Source organism: Pan paniscus, chromosome 1 (genome assembly GCF_029289425.2).
Source record: "Pan paniscus chromosome 1, NHGRI_mPanPan1-v2.0_pri, whole genome shotgun sequence".
Lineage (NCBI taxonomy): Eukaryota > Metazoa > Chordata > Mammalia > Primates > Hominidae > Pan > Pan paniscus.
In genome coordinates, this window is record NC_073249.2 from 35,023,678 (window position 1) to 35,043,780 (window position 20,103).

At 42.5% G+C, this 20,103-nt stretch overlaps 1 protein-coding gene across 3 annotated transcripts in view; it reads left to right on the top strand.

Moving 5' to 3' along the window:
* PTPN14 (protein tyrosine phosphatase non-receptor type 14) overlaps positions 1-20,103 on the top strand; it is a 204,300-nt gene that overhangs the window by 174,416 nt on the left and 9,781 nt on the right. For 2 of the 3 annotated variants that reach the window (XM_063597171.1, XM_055108167.2), the window contains 5 exons: positions 447-590; positions 2,108-2,326; positions 5,681-5,809; positions 8,835-9,069; positions 13,885-14,048. In XM_063597171.1, the coding sequence (XP_063453241.1) occupies positions 447-590; positions 2,108-2,326; positions 5,681-5,809; positions 8,835-9,069; positions 13,885-14,048 (891 nt within the window). The remainder of the gene's footprint in view (positions 1-446; positions 591-2,107; positions 2,327-5,680; positions 5,810-8,834; positions 9,070-13,884; positions 14,049-20,103) is intronic. The other variant, XM_055108171.2, reaches the window with a different exon arrangement.

A 20,103-nucleotide genomic window follows, 5' to 3' on the forward strand; every position in this document is an offset into this window, starting at 1 on the left:
CAACAAACTGTTTTACAAGTTTTGCTCCATTCCGTCTGTGCAGAAGGTCTGTCACTGTGATTGGATTAGATGATTCATATAACCCTGTTTCTCTTTTCCTTGTCCTGTCATCCTTATCTTTCTAAAGTGTATTGCATGTACCCTATTTTGTTTTTGTTTTGTTTTGTTTTGCCCTATGGCAGGGTGTATTTGTAGAGAGTCTTTTTTCTTATTTATTGGTCTATCTAGCTAAGGAGTTAATTAAGAATAAAAGCTCAGGAGTCCTGTAGGAACTGGCTTCCAGGGGCCCAGTGGGAATAGTGGGAAGGCTGTGTTTGAATTCGCCCTACTGATGGTGATTGTCTGCATTCCTTGGCTGGGGAGTTACAGATTTGAGGAGATTAAAACACATTCCAACATTCTACTAGTATTATAAACAATGAGCACATGCCTTTTCTTGCCGCAAGAATCTAGAGAAGCAGAAGATGGCAGGCCTGGAGGCACAGAAGAGGCCGCTGATGTTGGCAGCATTGAACGGGCTCTCGGTGGCTCGAGTCTCAGGGCGGGAAGAGAATCGAGTTGATGCCACCCGGGTTCCCATGGACGAGAGGGTAAGTGGCAGGCTTGTCAATGTGATTCATTCTCTGTAGTCTTAGGATCCCAAAACACCCTCCTTGCCCGAATATGCCAGCATTGAGATTTGTGTGATGCATTCTTTCTTCAATCTGAGATTAGGAAGATCAGGTATAACTGTGTTGCATTAAATCAGTCTCTTTCAGCATCTCATGTTTCTCCGTTCCGGTCTTCCTGCTTTGTCCGGTTGGCGGATCATTGGTTGACTAAAACCATCAGCCCCTAACATGCTGTATGACTTGGTCAAGTCACTCAATTTCTTTGGGCCCACTTCCTGTTTTGTAAAATGCACAAGTTAAACACTTGCAGTAGCTCTGAATTTCTATAATTTTTGTGAGCAATTGCCACTTCTTAGGAAGTGATTATTTTATCCAAGCATTTATTTTTATTTTTAATTTTTTTAAACTTTTATTTTAGTTTTGGGGGCACATGTGAAGGTTTATTACATAGGTAAACACATGTCACAGGGGTTTGTTGTACGTATTATTTCATCACCCAGGTATTAAGCCCAGTACCCCATGGTTATCCTCTCTGTTCCTCTCCCTCCTTCCACCCTCCACCCTCAGGTAGGCCCCAGTGTCTGTTGTTTCCTTCTTTGTGTTCATAAATTCTTATCATTTAGCTCCCACTTATAAGTGACAACATACAGTATTTGGTTTTCTGTTTCTGCTTTAGTTTGCTAAGGATAATAGCCTCCAGCTCCATCCATGTTTCCCGCAAAAGACATGACCTTGTATCCAAGCATTTATAGAGTTCTTTAAAAATGCTGTCCCCTCGTATGACCATAAAATGAGGCTGATTTATAATTGTCTGGATAATGCATTGTGACAACATGGGTTTTGAAAAGCAGAAAGCAGCTGCATGGTAGTGTTTCAGAAGTGAAGAAAGGTGGATCCTTAGTTCCCGAAATTGCTGTCAGAAGGTTAAGAAACAGGTTGTATAAATGTAACAAAGTACTAATAACACCAGGGTGTTCGATTTCTGCCAGTATGTATCCAGAATTAGAATGTTTTTAAAGCCAGAAGGGACTTCAGAGAAATCATTTAACCCAATTAATACCATGTTATTGTAATTAGTAGTTTGGCCAAGAAGGAGGAAAAAAGAGAGTGATTTAATCCTCAGAGCTATAGAACTGTGGACCAGTATCATCTTAAAAACAGCTATATAGGTGGAGGAAAGGATGTTTGGATAATTAAGATTAACAGTCTCTTTATCATTAGGACTTTAGAGTTGTTAATAGCAAAAATATTGATTTTTGAATTTCAACTCTTGCTAGTTCTTGCAGATTTGTTCTACTTATAATATGAGTAAGAAGGAAAATGGTTATTAGACAAGGGAAAATATCAATATGGTTGATAATGAGACAAACCAAGCATTGATTGTAGAACTTGAAATCTCTTTTAACACAATCGCTAAATATTTAAAGAAATTTGGTTGTTTCATTGAGTTTTTGGATCAGATAATTTAGAGAGCTGAAGATCAATTTCTGTTGCAGTTCAGAACCCTGAAGAAGAAACTAGAAGAGGGAATGGTGTTCACAGAATATGAGCAAATTCCAAAGAAAAAGGCGAATGGCATTTTCAGCACAGCAGCTCTGCCAGAAAACGCCGAGCGCAGCCGAATCCGTGAAGTTGTCCCCTATGAGGAGAATCGAGTAGAGCTGATACCAACCAAAGAAAATAACACAGGATACATTAATGCCTCCCACATCAAGGTAAGAAGGCAAGCCTGTTAGAAGGTTTGGTAAAGATGGCTGGGTTAAAGGTAAAAATGCGGGGAGAAGAAAATGTGTGGGCTGCAATTGTACCTTTTGGCTTGTCACCAGACCCTCAGGGATTGTTTTTGAACTCCTGTGCTTTTCTTAGTCAAGTGGAAGGGCATGTCTATCACTGCAGAGAGAAGGAAGTCTAGCAGCCTCAGGAAGAACTTCAGGTCAGCGATTTCTGAAGCTCGCTCGTTACAGAGGCTTTAACTTTTCCTTCTCTCTGTGGGCTGTAACTCTCTCTATACTCAGATTATCCTTTTCAGTTTGTAATTAGCAGGTGCTGGAGACTTTGGAAGTTACAGGTATTGCATTACTGACATAAAAGTGTTATGTTCAATAACAATAGAAACTATTGTTTTTCCCTCATAATACTGCAGGTTATGCATTTTATAAAAGCGCGAGTCCTATTATTGCATGATATTTAGAAGAGTGGAGTAATTTTCACCTACACTATAAAAGTGTGGTTAATATTGAATCTTGAAAGATTTGCCACATTAGTCAATGAATTTGTGTTACTAAATTTTTGTTATTATTTCAAATACTTCAAACCTTTATATGTCAGTATTACATAGTTTAGCACTTCTGCAGTTAAAACTTTGACTTATGGATACATGTGTACCTGTAGTTAAATGTTTCTTAAATAGCTTACCTTCCTCAGAGTCCCTGTTAACAGAGGGACACTTATTTAGAATGTCACCATTTGCTCTGAACTGTGAAGTGGGAGATTTGTTCATCTATTAATGTTAAAGCCAGTGTTATAGGTGTTGTTAAATAACACAAGGTTCAATTGATAGTCCACTGTGATCAATAGCCTTAGAAACCTGTTTTCGGCCTTGTCTAGAATTACTTACTTTCCTCATTGGACTTTTCAACTGTAGCAGAATTATTAACAGGTTTTTTTAAGCCTGTAAAAGGCGAGTTAGATATCTAGCTTGTGTATCAATTATAACTAGTTTTGATACAGAATGGGAAAAGTATAGTATGGTTGGGTATATACTATTTTTATTAATATACACAGATAACCATAGTTTTTAATAATTAGAAAGTACTGTCAAAAGAAATATAAAAGAGTAACTATCATAGATCATATTACTAATTTTAACTTGGATTTTTGAGAGTGAGAAGTAAAAAGTGAACTCTAGGAAACTCTTAAATAAACTGTCAGTGGTGGGTTTCATGGGCTTAGTTTACATTATGAAACAATGACCAAAGTAATGTATTCCAACAAAGATGCAGATCACACAGCTGCTTCCTGATAGAGTGTCTATGAAAATCTTACATAGAAATATTATATTATCTTCTTCTTTTGGCCAGATCTCTTCCACTATTTTCCATCTGCTCTCTGAAAAAAGCTGTCACTTTGTATAAACTGAGCCCATCGGGCATTGTTAACCGAGGAGCATTCCCTTCCTTGGTATTCTCTGTGGCCCACATTTCATCCTGTGGATCCGGGTTAGACATGGGTGCATTTAATAGACCCGTGGAGCTTGCAAGAACTTGTCCCTGTGTTTTGGAATAGAGGAGTATATTTTGCCAGTGTTTTCCCCCCTGGGTTCCAAGCAGCCGTTAACACAGAACAGAGATTTATTTGCTCCAGAGGTGGAATCACATGTGTGAAATCTACCTCAGCAGCACTGCTTGTTGTGTTTTTAATGCAGTTTTTAATACCCTTCTGTTAATACTTGGAATATACTGAAAGGCCCCAGGCAGCAGCAGCATTCTCTGGAAGTATTTATGTTTCCTATACGTTGGGTGCCAGAGAGGCTAATGTTTAAAATCACAATTCCACGGATAAACCAAACTCCTAGCCAGCAAATATATGAATGTTATCTCCCACCAGTATTTGGAAAATGGATTTTTCTTGCCAGCTTTGACCTAAACATGCCTTGTGTAATTAGACAATAACTTACATTGTTTTTGTTTGAACCAAGTTAGCATACAGTTTTATCAAATAAATGAGGGGAAAAAGTTTCAAACAATGATTACTTCATTACTTTTTGAACTCTCCAGAGATCTGCATTGTATAGATGTAGAAGGGACCTGACTTTGCAATATCAAGGCACAGACCTGGAAGGGAGAACAGAAAGAATTCCTCCAAAGGCCACCATTTCACCTTGACAGCATGACCTTTAACACTTTGGGTACAACTTCTTATTTATGGTTCTCTGCAGCTAGTATTTATAGCTGTAGAATTATCTTCCCCTGATCACCCTGAGCTGCAGGGGTAATAATTTTATTATCCAAAGTCATGTCATGACTGTAGTTCAGTTGGATGCTGTGGTACTACCAAGGTGAAGCTATTGATAAAATATATGCTGTTGACAAGAGCATTCGTAGCATCTCTGCCGTGCATGGCACCACAGAGCAGCAGTGACAGCAGAGGTTTATGATACACTTCATCTCAGATCCACAGGAGAAAGATAGTGCTCCAAAAGGGATGTTGTTTCATGATCTTTTTGTTTGTTTGTTTTTTGTTTAATTGGATGCCATGAAGCACTGCTTTTCAAACTGGATTACAACACAGTGGTAGAATGTGAAATCAGTTTAGTGGTCATGACCAGGTGTGTGTGTGTGTGTGTGTGTTTCAATGAAATCGACTAGAAAAGAGAAAAGAATGGAAAATGTCAGAGTACATTGCACATAGTAAGCATTAACTATTATTTCTGTAACAAGTAAATCCTAAGTTATACATGTTCATATATATGCATCTATACTTGTGTGTATGTGTATGGTTTTTAATAGGCACTAGTTTGCATATACTGTGAGTTGCAAACAAAGATCAGGTAAAGGCCAAGCCTGGTGGCTCAGGCCTGTAATCCCAGCACTTTGGGAGGCTGAGATGGGCGTATCACCTGAAGTCAGGAGTTCAAGACCAGCCTGGCCAACATGGTGAAACGCCATCTCTACAAAAATACAAAAATTAGCCGGGCATGATGGCGAGTGCCTGTAATCCCAGCTCCTTGGGAGTCTGAGACGGGAGAATTGCTTGAACCCAGGAGGCGGAGGTTGCAGTGAGCCAAGATCGTGCCACTGCACTCCCGCCTGAGCAACAGAGCAAGACTCAGTCTCAAAAACCAGGATTACATAAATATTTTAATAGGCTTGAGTGGCAAAAAGTATTTTCATGTGAGAATGTGTCACTACACTAGCCTCTGTAATCTCAGGGTTTTTGTTCATTGAACTAATTCATTTGGCCCCAAAAATATATCCAAGGTTTTAAGGTGGATACAGATGGACAGGTGATCAGCAGGTAATGTTGTCCGGACTTGGGGTTTATTTACCGATACTTTTCTTGGTTTTTAGGTGGTGGTTGGCGGGGCAGAATGGCACTACATAGCCACCCAGGGGCCCCTGCCACACACGTGCCACGACTTCTGGCAGATGGTGTGGGAGCAGGGAGTGAATGTGATTGCCATGGTCACTGCAGAGGAGGTAAGGGGAATGGCCTACTCCATATCCTTTTTCCCCAGGGGAAAGGGTGGCCAGAAGACGGGCTTTGTGCTGTCAACTTTGCTACCCTATCCTTCTTCCTGCGGTGCTGTTTCTCTGCACATGCTTTTCTCTTTGGTATACGTGTATTTTCTTACTTCCAGATAGATATTTTTTCCCCTGGAGATAATTGATTGTTGTAGCTTTTCCTCCTCCCATTTTCATCTGGCTTTTAACTCTTTTCCTTGGATTGTAATGCACTAAACTGAAAATAAAACAACAGAAAACCCAAAAATGACAGACTTTAGTTCAACCTGCTGACTTTCTGTGCCAAACGAAAACAGTGATCTTTCCACTGGAATTTGGGAGTCTCAGGCTGCTCTGGGCAAATCGACATAGACGCCCGACTCCAGGCACCCAGCTCCACATGGCATCATCCTTATCAGCTGAAAAGAGACCAGAAGCTGTTGTTCCTGGAGAGGCCTCTGTTCTTTGGGGGAAGAAAAAATATCTTTTTCTTCTTTTGCCAAGCCAAACATAGTTTTTCTGCTGTAACTAGAGAACTCTATGTGATGTTATAAAAAACCAGCCTACACTGCCAGTCAATCCAATCGGTGTTCAGCTTGCTGTCTTTGCGGGGAGAAGTGTTGTATTTCTTCTCTTGTCACATTCTCAAAATTTCTTTAACCACCTTCTTTTATTTCTTTCATTAAATTCCAATTTATGTTTTGAAATCATTCAAGGGACTAGTTTCATGTGTGTTTACCAATACCCATGGTATTGCAGTGGCCTTTCCTAGCTATGTTAAAGGGGTCAGGAACAAAGAAAATTGGGGAGGAAAAAGTCATATTTTCCTTCATTGACTGTGTTGAGCATTTGCTTCTCAGCACAGTCCATTAGAAGAAAATAATGAAAGGGACATCAGGCTCTTTAAAGCCAGTTGTACTTCCCTGGGCTGACCTGTTTGACCTTCCCACAAAGAGAATGAATCCTCCTTAAAGCTTCTAGAATAGATTTATCACCTTATCAGATCACACCATTGCAAGGCATTCATTCACCTAAACACAGCGTACCATCTGTGCTAACTTCAGGAGTACACGGTAAACGAGACAGGCACCATCCCTGTCCCCATAGAGCTTATGTCCTAGTGGGAGGGACATTCAAAAGTGAACAGATAAAATCAGTGCAGATAGCAGTAAGTGCCGTGGCAGAAATGGAAAACTACAGTCCAGAGTGGGTCTGGGTGAGTACAGGTCCTCCTGCCTCATCCCTCCTCCTCTTTGTGTGGGTTTCAGCTGCAAAACTGTCATTCACGCTAGGGGACTCCTACTAAAGGGTGGCTTCACGATGTGCAACCCTGAGCTCCAGGCTCTGTATCATGTCGCACACTTGCTGGAAGGCTGGAAGTAAAAACCTTATTAATAGGAGCATAAATTCAAGGGAGAAAATTTTTAAAAATGGAAAAAGGGTTAAGAAAGAGAGTGACTGGGGTCTACTTTAGATCAGGGGGGTGGCCAAGGACCCTCTGAGGGAGTGGCATTGGAGGTGAGACCGGAGTGACAAGGAGCCAGCCTTGCCAAGACAAAGTAGCATCTAGTAATCTGTGGGACAGCTGGGGACTTATAGTCTTTTAAAATCCATAACTGATTTAGACACTCAGCAGAAATGTAAATTCGAGGTAAATCTGCTTTCACAGGATTGGTAAATAAAAGAGGAAGGTATGCTTCCAACTTAAGGAGACTCAATTAAACCAAATGAAGCCAGGCAAGGTGATTTACATATTCTGCAAAGATGTGTTGCTTTACAAGTGGGCTTTACAAGAGGAACTCTAATGTTCCTGTAAACAGCCATCAGGGTTCCCAGAGCCTGTCACCACTGCAGCTGTATGTGTTCAGTGCTCCTTCTCTCTCACCACCTACTCCTTGCCCTGAATCTCCTCAGCTACCACCTCCTCCACACTCCGCCCCTTCTCCAGAGATTTTAAAACTGTGCAAAGCTGAAACATAGACCTTGTGTAAATGGTTGAGAATACATATTCTCAGAAAAGTTTATAAAATCAAGGGAGAAAGAATGGTGATGTAAGCAGCTGTTCTCAGTTCTAGTTGTAGATTGAACTAAAACGCATTGGTCAGGCTGAAACAAATGTGAAATCGACACTAGATAAAGACAGCATGGGTAGTCAGTGTGCTGTAACAGAAAGAGCTCTGCGCTGAACATCTGAAAGGAGTAACGTGACCTACAGCGATTGCTGGAACCCCTTCCCGCCTTGTTTAAAACCTTTGAATGACTTCCCGTGCCCATGGGATGAAATCCAAACTTTCCACCATGGACTGTGAGGCCTTTCCAGTCTCCTCTCTGATCGCCTGCCCCCTCACATGTCACACTCCAGCCACCCCGAAGACCTTTGTTTCTTTTTTCTTTTTTCTTTTTTTTTTTTGAGATGGAATCTCCCCTCTGTTGCCCAGGCTGGGGTGCAGTGGCATGATCTTGGCTCACTGCAAGCTCCGCCTCCCGGGTTCACGCCATTCTCCTGCCTCAGCCTCCCCAGCAGCTAGGACTACAGGCACCCGCCACTGCGCCTTGCTAATTGTTTGTATTTTTAGTAGAGATGGGGTTTCACCATGTTAGCCAGGATGGTCTCGATCTCCTGACCTTGTGATACACGCGCCTTGGCCTCCCAAAGTGCTGGGATTACAGGCGTGAGCCGCCACGCCCGGCCGACCTTTGTTTCTTGAATGCACGAAGCTTGTTCCTGCTTCTAGACTTTGCACTTGCACTTCTCTCTAACACTCTACTGCACCTCGGTTGTGAATCTTTTAAATTTTCCAGTGATGTAACTGTCATTGTAAATTGTGTTATTGGTCTTAACTAGCATTTATAGGATCTACCCTGTGGTAGACACTGCAGAGTGCTACTGAACTAGCAATTTAGAAGCTATTTGCATTTTCTTCTGTCTTCATATCTTAGGATTAAAAGGATGAGAGCTTCCCTTGACCTATTTCCAATTTTGCTTTTATATGTGATTTAGGAGGGTGGACGAACCAAAAGCCACCGATACTGGCCCAAACTAGGTTCAAAGCACAGCTCAGCTACCTATGGCAAGTTCAAGGTCACCACGAAGTTTCGAACGGATTCTGTTTGCTATGCAACCACGGGCTTGAAGGTCAAGCACCTTTTGTCTGGGCAAGAAAGGACAGTGTGGCATTTACAATATACTGACTGGCCAGATCACGGCTGTCCAGAGGATGTCCAAGGATTTTTATGTAAGTGTTTTTCTTCCCAGTCTGCTACCTGACTGACTTTTATGATCTGTGTCAATAATCCATCCGTTGGAGATGAAAAAGAGGATGCTTTCTCTTAAGTGGCAAAAGTATTATAATATTGAAATATATATTCCTTTCTTACTATGTAGAACAGAGTATAATAATACATGTCACTTATTCTGTTTACCTTTCATGCACATAAGCTAAGACTGTGATCAACATATTGGCTCTACCTTGATTCAGACCTTTAGCTACTCATTTAATCAGTAACTATTCTGACACATGTTACAACAAGGATGAACTTTGAGGAATGATGCTGAGTGGAAATAATCCAGTCACAAAAGGACAAAAACTGTGTGATTCCACTTATATGAGGTTCCTAGAATAGGCAAGGTCAGAGACAGAAAGTAGGTGAGAGGTTACCAGGGGCTGGGGCAAAGGGGGATTGGGAAATTACAAATTTTTTTCTGAGGCGGAGTCTCACTCTGTCACCCAGGCTGGAGTGCAGTGGCACAATCTCAGCTCACTGCAACCTCCGCCTCTCAGATTCAAGCAATTCTTCTGCCTCAACCTCCCAAGTAGCTGGGACTATAGGCACAGCCACCACATCTAGCTAATTTTTGTATTTTTAGTAGAGATGAGGTTTCACCATGTTCGCCAGGCTAGTCTTGAACTCCTGGTCTCAAGTGATCTGCCCGCATCAGCCTCCCAAATTGCAGGGATTACAGGTGTGAGCCACTGTGCCCAGCCAGGAATTACATTTGATGGGTGCAACATTTCTGTTTGGGACAGGGAAAAAGTACTGGACATGGATGATGGTGATGGTTGCACAACTATGACTATGCTTAATGCCACTGAACTGTGTACTTAAAAATGGTTAAACTGCTAAGTTTTATGTTGTGCCCACTTTAGCACATTTTAAAAAAAAGGAGAAATAAAATTTAAAAATAGGCCGGGCATGGTGGCTCACACCTATAATCCCAGCACTTTGGGAGGCCGAGGTGGGCGGATCACCTGAGGTGAGGCGTTTGAGACCAGCGTGGCCAACATGGTGAAACCCCATCTCTACTAAAAATACAAAATTAGCCAGGTGTGGTGGCGCATGTCTGTAATCCCAGCTACTGGGGAGGCTGAGGCAGGAAAATTGCTTGAACCTGGGAGGCGGAGTGAACCGAGATTGCATCATTGCACTTCAGTCTGGGCAACAAGAGCAAAACTCCATCTCAAAAATAAATAAATAAATAAATAAATAAATAAATAAATAAAAACGAATAACATTAAAAAAATTGTTTTCATGAAGGTTTGCATCTCACAAGACCTATATTTCCCTACAGTTGAGCATCTCAGTACTTTCTCGTACTTTCTCATATTTTTATGAAGACACTAAGAAGTATTGAAACCCTCTTGTAGTTTTTGAAACTGAAATTTGCTCAATGGCTAATTCATTAATTTCTGTGTATGTGTACTTTTAGAATGTGGTTATATTAGAAACTAATTCACCAGATTATGTGCAGTATTTTTATTTGAAAGACCCAAAATTGGGCATGTATCCGCTACATGCCAGGCACTGGATCGGGCTCTGAGAATGCAGAGATGACACTGAGTTCAGTCTTCGCTTTCGAGGTACTCAGAGCCTAATGGGAAAGACAGGCCAGTCATCATCGTCCAAAGATGAGATCTGATACCCTCCTCTGCTTTTCAGCGGTGGCTGCAGCTCTCCCTCTTGCTTTCCACGTGCTCATCTAACTGTCCTGTGGTTGTCAGGAGACCCCGTTCTTTACTCACCCACCTGGAAAGGAGCCCCAGATGCTCCCTGTAGCCTTGTGCCTGCTCTGTTGTTGACTCTCCAGCTAGTGGAAGACCTGTGACCACCATGGAGGGACCATGATCCAGATGTTGGATCATGTCAAAACTTTGATTTTATTTTGGTATTCATTTAGAATGGGAGAAAAGGGGAATGACAGAGGGAGAGAACAGGTTCTCAAGACCTAAAAATACTGATTTACAAGTTCCAATAAATATTCTGATGTGTACTTATCCAGCAATACAAGCATTTCATTTCCATGAAAGTGACGATGGTACTTGAGGGGTTTGGCACTGAAAGCAGAGAGTAGAAGGATGATTGGAGTCAGAGAATCTAGAGTAAGATCCAGAGAGGACTCGTGATTTGCCTGAAGTCAAACGGCTTGTTATCTGTAGCTTGAAATAAGGGCAGTGACCTTTGCAGAACTTCTTTTCCTCCTAACAGTGCTCATTGTATTTCTTTCACCTGATCACGTGCTAATTGACTTATTAAAATTTTCTCCAAGAAGGAGAAAAGGGAAATAATATAAATAGATCAGTTTGTTGATTGGCTAACAGCTCTGATGAAAGAGTGAGCTTATAAGGCACTTTAAAGTATAGTCTTTTAAATCAGAACCAATTAAGGAAAGCCTGTCTAAATTACTGAAAAATACATAGTAGTTTTTTTTTTTTTTTTTTTGAGACGGGAGTCTCACTCTGTCACCCAGGCTGGAGTACAGTGGCAAGATCTCGGCTCACTGCAAGCTCCGCCTCCCGAGTTCATGCCATTCTCCTGCCTCAGCCTCTCCGAGTAGCTGGGACTACAGGTGCCCACCACCACGCCTGGCTAATTTTTTGTATTTTTAGTAGAGACGGGGTCTCCATCTCCTGACCTCGTGATCCGCCCGAATCGGCCTCCCAAAGTGCTGGGATTACAAACGTGAGCCACCGCGCCCGGCCAATACATAGTATTTTTAAAGAATGTAAATGTATGTATTATGCTTTTAGGAAAGTCAATACACGTATTCTGTGCAGGGCATTAGAAATGTTGAATCTGTTTCTCCTAGGTTTTAAAAGATTTTTGCCCATGTTTAAATTAGATTACCTGGATGCAGAGTACCTGAGCCAAATTGTTTACTGCCCGCCAGAAGTCTTTATTGAGTTACAGCGTAAGGAACTTTATTAGTATGACTGATAGAGGAAACATCCTTTGAATCCACCTTCTCTCCATTACATGAAAAGCTCTATTTGAAAGTGGCATCTACTGTATTACCCAACATTCCTTTTATTTTTCTTCTTAAATTTAGCTCAAGTAAAGCTTTCTCTCTTGTATGTAAATATTGCCTTTGGTCAGATAGAATACTCAGTTGCCTAATGTCTTTTCCCCCTCGCAGAAAAATTGTAAAGAAGATTCCACACACAATATCTAGCTTGTATTGGTACCTAATAGTAACTACTCCCTCTATGCATCTCACGGCATCTCCTTTTCTTTTTCTTTTTTTAATTGAGACGGAGTTTTGCTCTTGGTGCCCAGGCTGGGGTGCAGTGGCGGGATCTTGGCTCACTGCAACCTCCGCCTCCCGTTTTTAAGCAATTCTCCTGTCTCAGCCTCCTGAGTAGCTGGAATTACTAGCTGGGATTACAGGCTCGTGCCACCACATCCGATTGATTTTTGTATTTTTAGTAGAGACAGGGTTTCATCATCTTGGTCAGGCTGGTCTCAAACTCCTGACCTCAGGTGATCCGCCCACCTCAGCCTCCTAAAGTGCTGGGATTATAGGCATGAGCCACTGAGCCCAGCCCTTCTTTCTTTTTTATTTTGTCCTATCTCATTGTACATTACTACTACTAGTAGTACTGCTATGACTAGTACTAATAACTACTACTAGTCATCATCATCGTAGTAGTAGTAGTAGTGATAATAATAGTTTGGTTTTTTGGTAAACCACTTCAGATTATTTTGTAATTAGATAAGTTTATAAAGGAAAGTATGGATTATTTATATATGTCTGTAAACAGGTGCTTTGAAATTATTTGAATGGTTCAAACCTACTTTTTTCTCTTCAACAATGTAAACATTTCCCCTATAGTCTGGTTTACACTTTTGCCTTAGGATGAGGTTCACTGAGTATCAAGAACCTTTAAACCTGTTTCTGTCCTGAGCTACTACAAAATCTAAATTATTAATTACATTCTGGGGGTTTTTGGAGTGTCTGAGGATTACATTTCCATACTTTTCTCTTTTGTCATGGTTGTGAAAAAGTCATTAAGGCTTGGAATCCTGTGATTTTTCTTTTGTGCCCAATTGGAGTCATGAACACACCCCTCCCTGCACAGCCCTGCTGAGCCAAGCAGATGCTAGAAGGCATGGGGGGTATCATGACCCCCTCCACCTCACACACATGTTGCCTCCAGAAAGGGGGTTCATCTTGGGCTACTCACATAGCCCCGTGGAATCCATGCTGAAAAGCAGACTCCCCAAAGTCTACTTTAAAACCCAAAAATGAAGTCAAGCCTCAGTTGACATTCACTCATCAGTGAGGGGAAGGAAGAAGGGGCAGATGGATGCTCTCTCCCCACCAGAAATTGGCTCTGACAGGCGGGCGTTTCAAGGGGACTTAGCAGTTGTTCTGATCCCAGTCTGTTAATAGCAGGAATTGCTGTAAGTAATGTCTAGAATCATCTGCTTGAGGGACTTAGGGATTTGCAGAGGGGAAAACAGAATTTAATTTTTAAAAAAGAACTATTTAATTTAAAGAACAAATTCTCCCATGAACTAATTGACTCCCAGCTGGGCCTTTCTGGATCCAGGACTGTACATTGGGTACCAGCCAAATAATTAGTGTCTTGTAAGAACTATAAATTATTGTCACTTAAAACACACACACACACACACACACACACACACACACACACACACACACACACACACACACACACATTCACCATCAGTTCTCTTCCGCTCCCCCCTCCCCAACTTACATGCGAAGCCATGGAGGACTTTGGTGACAGAATTTGCATTTTGTCCTGCAGCCTACTTGGAGGAGATCCAGTCGGTCCGTCGCCATACCAACAGCATGCTGGAAGGCACCAAGAACCGGCACCCGCCCATCGTGGTCCACTGTAGTGCTGGGGTGGGAAGGACCGGCGTGCTCATTCTTTCTGAGCTGATGATCTACTGCTTGGAGCATAACGAAGTGAGTCATTCTGGGCTTCTCTCCGGATACTCCACCTTGGGGACAAGTCTACACCCTGGCCAAACCTTTGCCTGCACCCTTGCATTTTCAGTGGTTAATTTCCTCTCTCCCAACCAGAGTTTTCCAGGCTCCTGGTTCCTAGTTTGACTCTGACATTTACAGCCCTCCTTATCTTTTTGCCCTCCCACTGCTCCGTGTACATACCCAGATAAAACAGGAGAAATGAGGGTGTGCAATAGAAAACACTTAGAAAATGTGATCTTAGGCGGCATCTACTTCCAGAAGTCTTTGGCATTTTGTAGATAACCTGGTTTTATTGTGGGTAATTTTCCATGGTGAGTTATTTGACTCCATATAGTTTCGATGCATCTTGCATTTCTAGGATGTGTTCTGGCCTAAATGCTAGGTGAAAATGTGTCTACTTGGAAAATGTTTTTCATTCTTCAGAGTGAGGTTTGGCGGGTTGTTTGCTTGTCTAGTCTGGTTGTTGCGTGGTGTAGCGGAGCAGAGTAGATACTTTGAGCACGCAAACATCCCCGTCTTTGCATCGGCGGGTCACCCTACCCCTTCTCCCTGCAGAAGTGGGGTGCTGCTGAGCCTGTGCACACAAGGTGCATGGCATTCCTTTGCTGCCGTAGGATTAGGGAGTTACACTGAGAGACTTTCAATTTTGTGTAGGTGAGACAAACAGCAGTCAAAAGCTAAGGAATAGTTCTACCTTCTAGCTACGTGGGACATTAGAAGTTTTAAGGGGCTTTTGCCTGCCATATCAGCCAAGTAGAGGAGCCATGAACATGTCACTCTTCCTGTTTCACAGAAGAGGAAACTGAGGCCCAGAAATAATTACATGATTTGTCTAGTGCCATGTGGCTCTTACGCAGTGGTACTGAAGCCAGAAGCAAGGTCTGTGTCTGGGTCCAGAGTTATTTCCTGTCTTCACTCTGCCTCCAAAAGCTGAATAAGATTTGGTTCTTACTCAGTTTTCAAATTATATGGCTTGAAAAATTAAAGGAAACTTGTGGTTTGGTAGTTTTTAAATTACAGAATGATTTGTTGCCACTCTGTGGAGGAATTTATATGATAATATACCTATTTATTCAATAGCATGAATCGTTTGAAAATCAGATTAAATATTGCTACATAAAGTTTGTCATATTGAATCATCCAGGAAAACAACAAATGCTAAGCTTAGACATTAAACTCTCTGCCTATGAAAAGATAATTTTGAGAATCTTCTAGCCTGTCCATGGGAATGAGTGTTTGTGCTGCTAAAAATTGGAAAAGGGGCAATCCCAACTGTAGCCTAATGTTAGAAAAACATAAAACAAAGCTTGAGCGAAATGCTCATCATGGAATCAGTTGAGACTACATAACAGAAATGTCCTTGCCCTCTGAGTTTTTACCATTTTGCCCCACATAGGATTTTTTTATTGTTTGCCTCTCTATTCCCGTCACTACTAGAGGTCTCTAGAAATCTCTAGAACAATGAGTAACCTGCCACTGAGTCTCAATCCATCCATTGCTAGGAAGACAAAATAAGATGAGGTAGAATCAGTGTGTGCATGGCTTGAGGGCCTCATCATCACCTTCCCCACCTAATCGTCCTTTCCTTCCTTTCATATCACTTTTGTCACCAAATTCCCCCCTTGTTTTCTTTTCTTTTTTTCTTTTTTTTGAGACAGGGTTTTGCTATGTTGCCCAGGCTGGCCTCAAACTCCTAGGCTCAAGTAGTCCTTCCACCTCGGTCTCCTGAGTTGATGGGATTACAGGCGTAAGCCTGGCCACTCCACTTCTTTCCCCATTCCCTGTGCTCCGCTCCCCACTTCCCCTTTTCAACTCAAGAAGCCATTCTGTCTTGTCTGACATGAAAGACTATTCTGTTCTGAGCTCTTTGGAGACCCATCAAAGGCTGAGCCTCAGTGAGGCAATGACATGGGGGCTCACTGAACACCAGATGTTACTGGTCTGGCAGAGCACAGACAAGCATATCAAATCCGGAACAGTTTGGAGTAAGGGATTTGGCCAGTGTGGCCTCCTGTGGACTTGGTGAAGGCTCAGGGTGGTTAAATGCTCTATGGTGTGTCCAAACATAGCGGATTTCCTCAGTGCCCAACTGCATGCCAGAACATTCTTTGCTGGGACGTGGTCAACCCAAAAAGAACTTCTGTTCCCATTGATATTCAAAGATAGCAAGATGACTCATATTTTTCACTTCTCTTCCCCTAGCACAAATATAGCCAGTCTTATCTGTCCTATTTCCCATGGTTGCTATTGGTAGATGGTTAGCGGGGAGAAATGCTCTCCTTTTGTTCTGGTACTGTTCAGGCCTGGCTAGTAAGATCCAAGCCCCTATTTCAGGAGAAGAGTAGACCATGTTTAGTTTATTTTGTGTTTCAAGCAAAGATTTTAACAAATATATATTAAATTGTGGGACCCATTTTTCTCCTGTCCAAACTCCCCTGCCTTCTTTCCACAGCTTCTGGATTTAGCATACTTTATATTTTAGTCTGTAATTCATGCAGTTTTAATTCTGTCAATGAAATGGCCTTTCTTTTTCCTGGACTTGTCCCTCTCAGTCTCATTCTAAACACAGAAAAGTTGAGCAGAAACAATGAAACGCAGACACTTACAATGAGGTTGGTAGCTGTGCAGTGGGGAGTGGGGACAGCTGTCCCAGGCTGCTCTGGGAAGCCTCCCTGTGGCCCAGTGCTTTTGGTCACCGAGTGTTAGCTGAGACTTTTTAAGGTGCGTAGAGTTTTTCAGAAAGCACTCGTTTTATGGTCTGCAGGACACTCAGTCCCTTGGATGTAGCTGTCTGTTCCAGCTACAGCTAATTACAAAAGGTCAGGATCTCAGTAGCCAAAGGGCAGATGTCTTGATCTTGCTGCTTTTCTGAGTAAGTTATACCTCCTTCATAAAGTGAGGAGGAGAAAATGTCTTCTAGACAAGGTTGAGCAATTGTCAACTGCTTTGTGCTTCCTTGGCTTGGGGGCAGTTAAGAGCAGAGCCTGTGGGAGTGAATGAATCTTTAAGCCAGCTGGGACCCTTTCACTGAAGACCAGGAGAACTTTCTTTGTCATGTCCCCAGACTTGTCCATATCAGACAATATACTGTCATTTAGGCTCAGTCCTACAGATAATTGAGATGGGGATGATGGTAGAGGAGGAGGAGGAGGATGTGGTGGTGGAGGAGGTGGTGATGGTGACAACATTGAAAATAATATCGTAACAGCTAACTTGTGTCTAGTGTTTACCATGTGTATGCACTATTCTAAGAGCCTGATAGTATTAACACAAGTAGCCTTTGCAGTGACACTGTGAGCTAAGTCCTGTTAGTATCTGTGTTAGTCCATTCTCACACTGCTATAAAGAACTACCTGAGACTGGGTAATTTATGAAGGAAAGAGGTTTAGTTGACTCATAATTCTGCAGGCTGTACAGGAAGCATGGCTGGGAGGCCTCAGGAAACTTACAATCATGGTGGAAGGATAAAGGGGAATTAAGCACGTCTTCACATGGCAGCAGGAGAGAGAGAGAGCAAAGGGGGAAGTGCAACATACTTCTAAACAACTGGCTCTCATGAGAATTCACTGTCACAAGAACAGCAAGAGGGAAATCTGCCCCCATGTTCCAATCACCTCCCACCAGGTCCCTCCCCCAACACTGGGGATTACCAGTCAACATGAGATTTGGGTGGAGACACAGAGCCAAGACCATATCAGTATCCTCACATAACAGAAGAGAAACTGAGTCATAAGTAAATGAAGTAATGTGCCCACTTCCCACAGCCAAGAAGTGGTAGAGCTGAGATTCAGCAGATGAAGCCTTACTCAGAGCCTGTGCTCTGAACACCAGTGTGATCCTGCCTCCTGGCTAAAACCTTTGGTGGGTAGGGGAGGGAACAGCCTTATTCTCTCTATTCTTTTATCTTCAGTGCCCAACCGCAGAGTAATCCTCATCAAACATGAAATTAAGTTCATTATTAGGTGGCTCTAGGTCACATCTTATACTGGTCACTTTGCAATATAATTTAGGCAGAGACCTACTTGTTACTGTCAGAAGCTTATAACCTAGGCTCTGTATTTTGATTCATAGTTCGAAGATTCACATGCCTTTTTTTTCTTTTCTTATTAGGCAGGGACTTGACTTTGTCCCTTTGCACCACTGTGATTGCACCACTGCACTCTAGCCCAGGCAACGTCGCAAGTTTGTGATGTGCATTCCTTAGTTGGTGTTGAACAAGAGTGACTGATGGCACGTGTCATGTCATAACTATACACAGCTTGGAAATAGCTTAAATTATTTTTTAAGGTTCAAAGGTTACAAAGTCAGGCATACAGCTGAGTTTTTATTATTTTCTTTTAAACACTTGCTTAGCCCTTGAAAACTTCCTGGGTGCCATCATTTGCCCTGGGTTAAGAGCTCCCAGAGCAGAGTGAATGTGCTGAGGCCACCATGGCCTCCACAGCTCAGGGGTGCTCCAGCCGTATGTGTCCTGGCTAGTCCAGGAGGATGGACATGGTGAAGGTGAGGGGAGAGGACACTGTGACAGCCTCTGATCTGCTCAAGTACCCATGACACTGTATTAATTTCCTTTCATTAATGATAGTATATATCATCGTATATATTCTCAGAGAATTCACACATAGGCAATCTCATTTAATACTCAAAATGTTCTCATTTAAGACTCAAGGCTAGGCACAGTGGCTCATGCCCATAATGCTAAGACTTTTAGAGGCCAAGGCTGGAGGATTACTTGAGCTCAGGAGTTTGAGACCAGCCTGGGCAACAGAGTGAGACCTCGTCTCTACACAAAATTTTAAAAGTTAGCCGGGTGTGGTGTTGTGCATCTGTAGTTCCAGCTACTCAGGAGGCTGAAGTGGGAGGATTGCTTGAGCCTAGGAGGTTGATGTTGCAATGAGTTATGATCGCACCACCGCACTCTAGCCTGGGCGACAGAGCAAGACCCTGTTTCAAAATAGGTGTTCTCGGCCAGGCGCAGTGGCTCACGCTTATAATCCCAGCACTTTTGGGAGGCTGAGGCGGGCGGATCACGAGGTCAGGAGTTCGAGACCAGCCTGACCAACATGTTGAAACCCCGTCTCTACTAAAAATACAAAAAAAAAAAAAAAAAAAAAATTAGCCAGGCATGGTGGTGCGTGCCTGTAATCCCAGCTACTCAGGAGGCTGAGGCAGGAGAATTGCTAGAACCTGGGAGGCGGAGGTTATAGTGAGCAGAGATTGAGCCACTGCACTCCAGCCTGGGAGACAGAGGGAGACTCTGTCTCAAAAAAAAAAAAAAAAGAAAAAAAGTGTTCTCAGTTGAAGGCTTTTACTCCAAGTAGGACTGGTGTTCAGAGATGGCGCTTTGACATTTTAAAGGTTTACACTTAAATTATCTCACTTGATCATGACCACAGTCCTGTGAGATTATAATTGCATTAATTACATTTATTAATGTTAATAAAGGAATAATGAGGCCAGGCGGGGTGGCTCACGCCTGTAATCCCAGCACTTTGGGAGGCCTAAGTGGGCGGATCACCAGAGGTCAGGAGTTCGAGACCACCCTGGCCAACAGGACGAAACCCTGCCTCTACTAAAAATACAAAAAATTAGCCGGGCGTGGTGGTGCGCACCTGTAATCCCAGCTACTCCGGAGGCTGAGGCAAGAGTATTTCTTGAACCTGGGAGGCAGAGGTTGCAGTGAGCCGAGATCACACCACTACACTCCAGCCTGGGCAACAAGAGTGAAACTCTGTCTCAAAAAAAAAAAAAAAGGAATAATGAGTAATATTTATTAAGCACTCACTGTGCACTAAATGCTTGATAGGTGTTTCATCATTTGATCCCATGAGGCAAATGTTATTGCATACCCCATGTTATTGCTGAGGAAATGTAACTAGCTAGGGCAAGGCCACACTGCTGTTAGAGGAAAGCATTATTATCCTGATTTTACAGATGAGGAAACTAAGACCCTGAGACGTCTTAAATCCTGTCATTGGGTTGCGGGGGAGTTGAGAGTACCATTCAGGTCTAACTCCTGCCTTTATGTTTT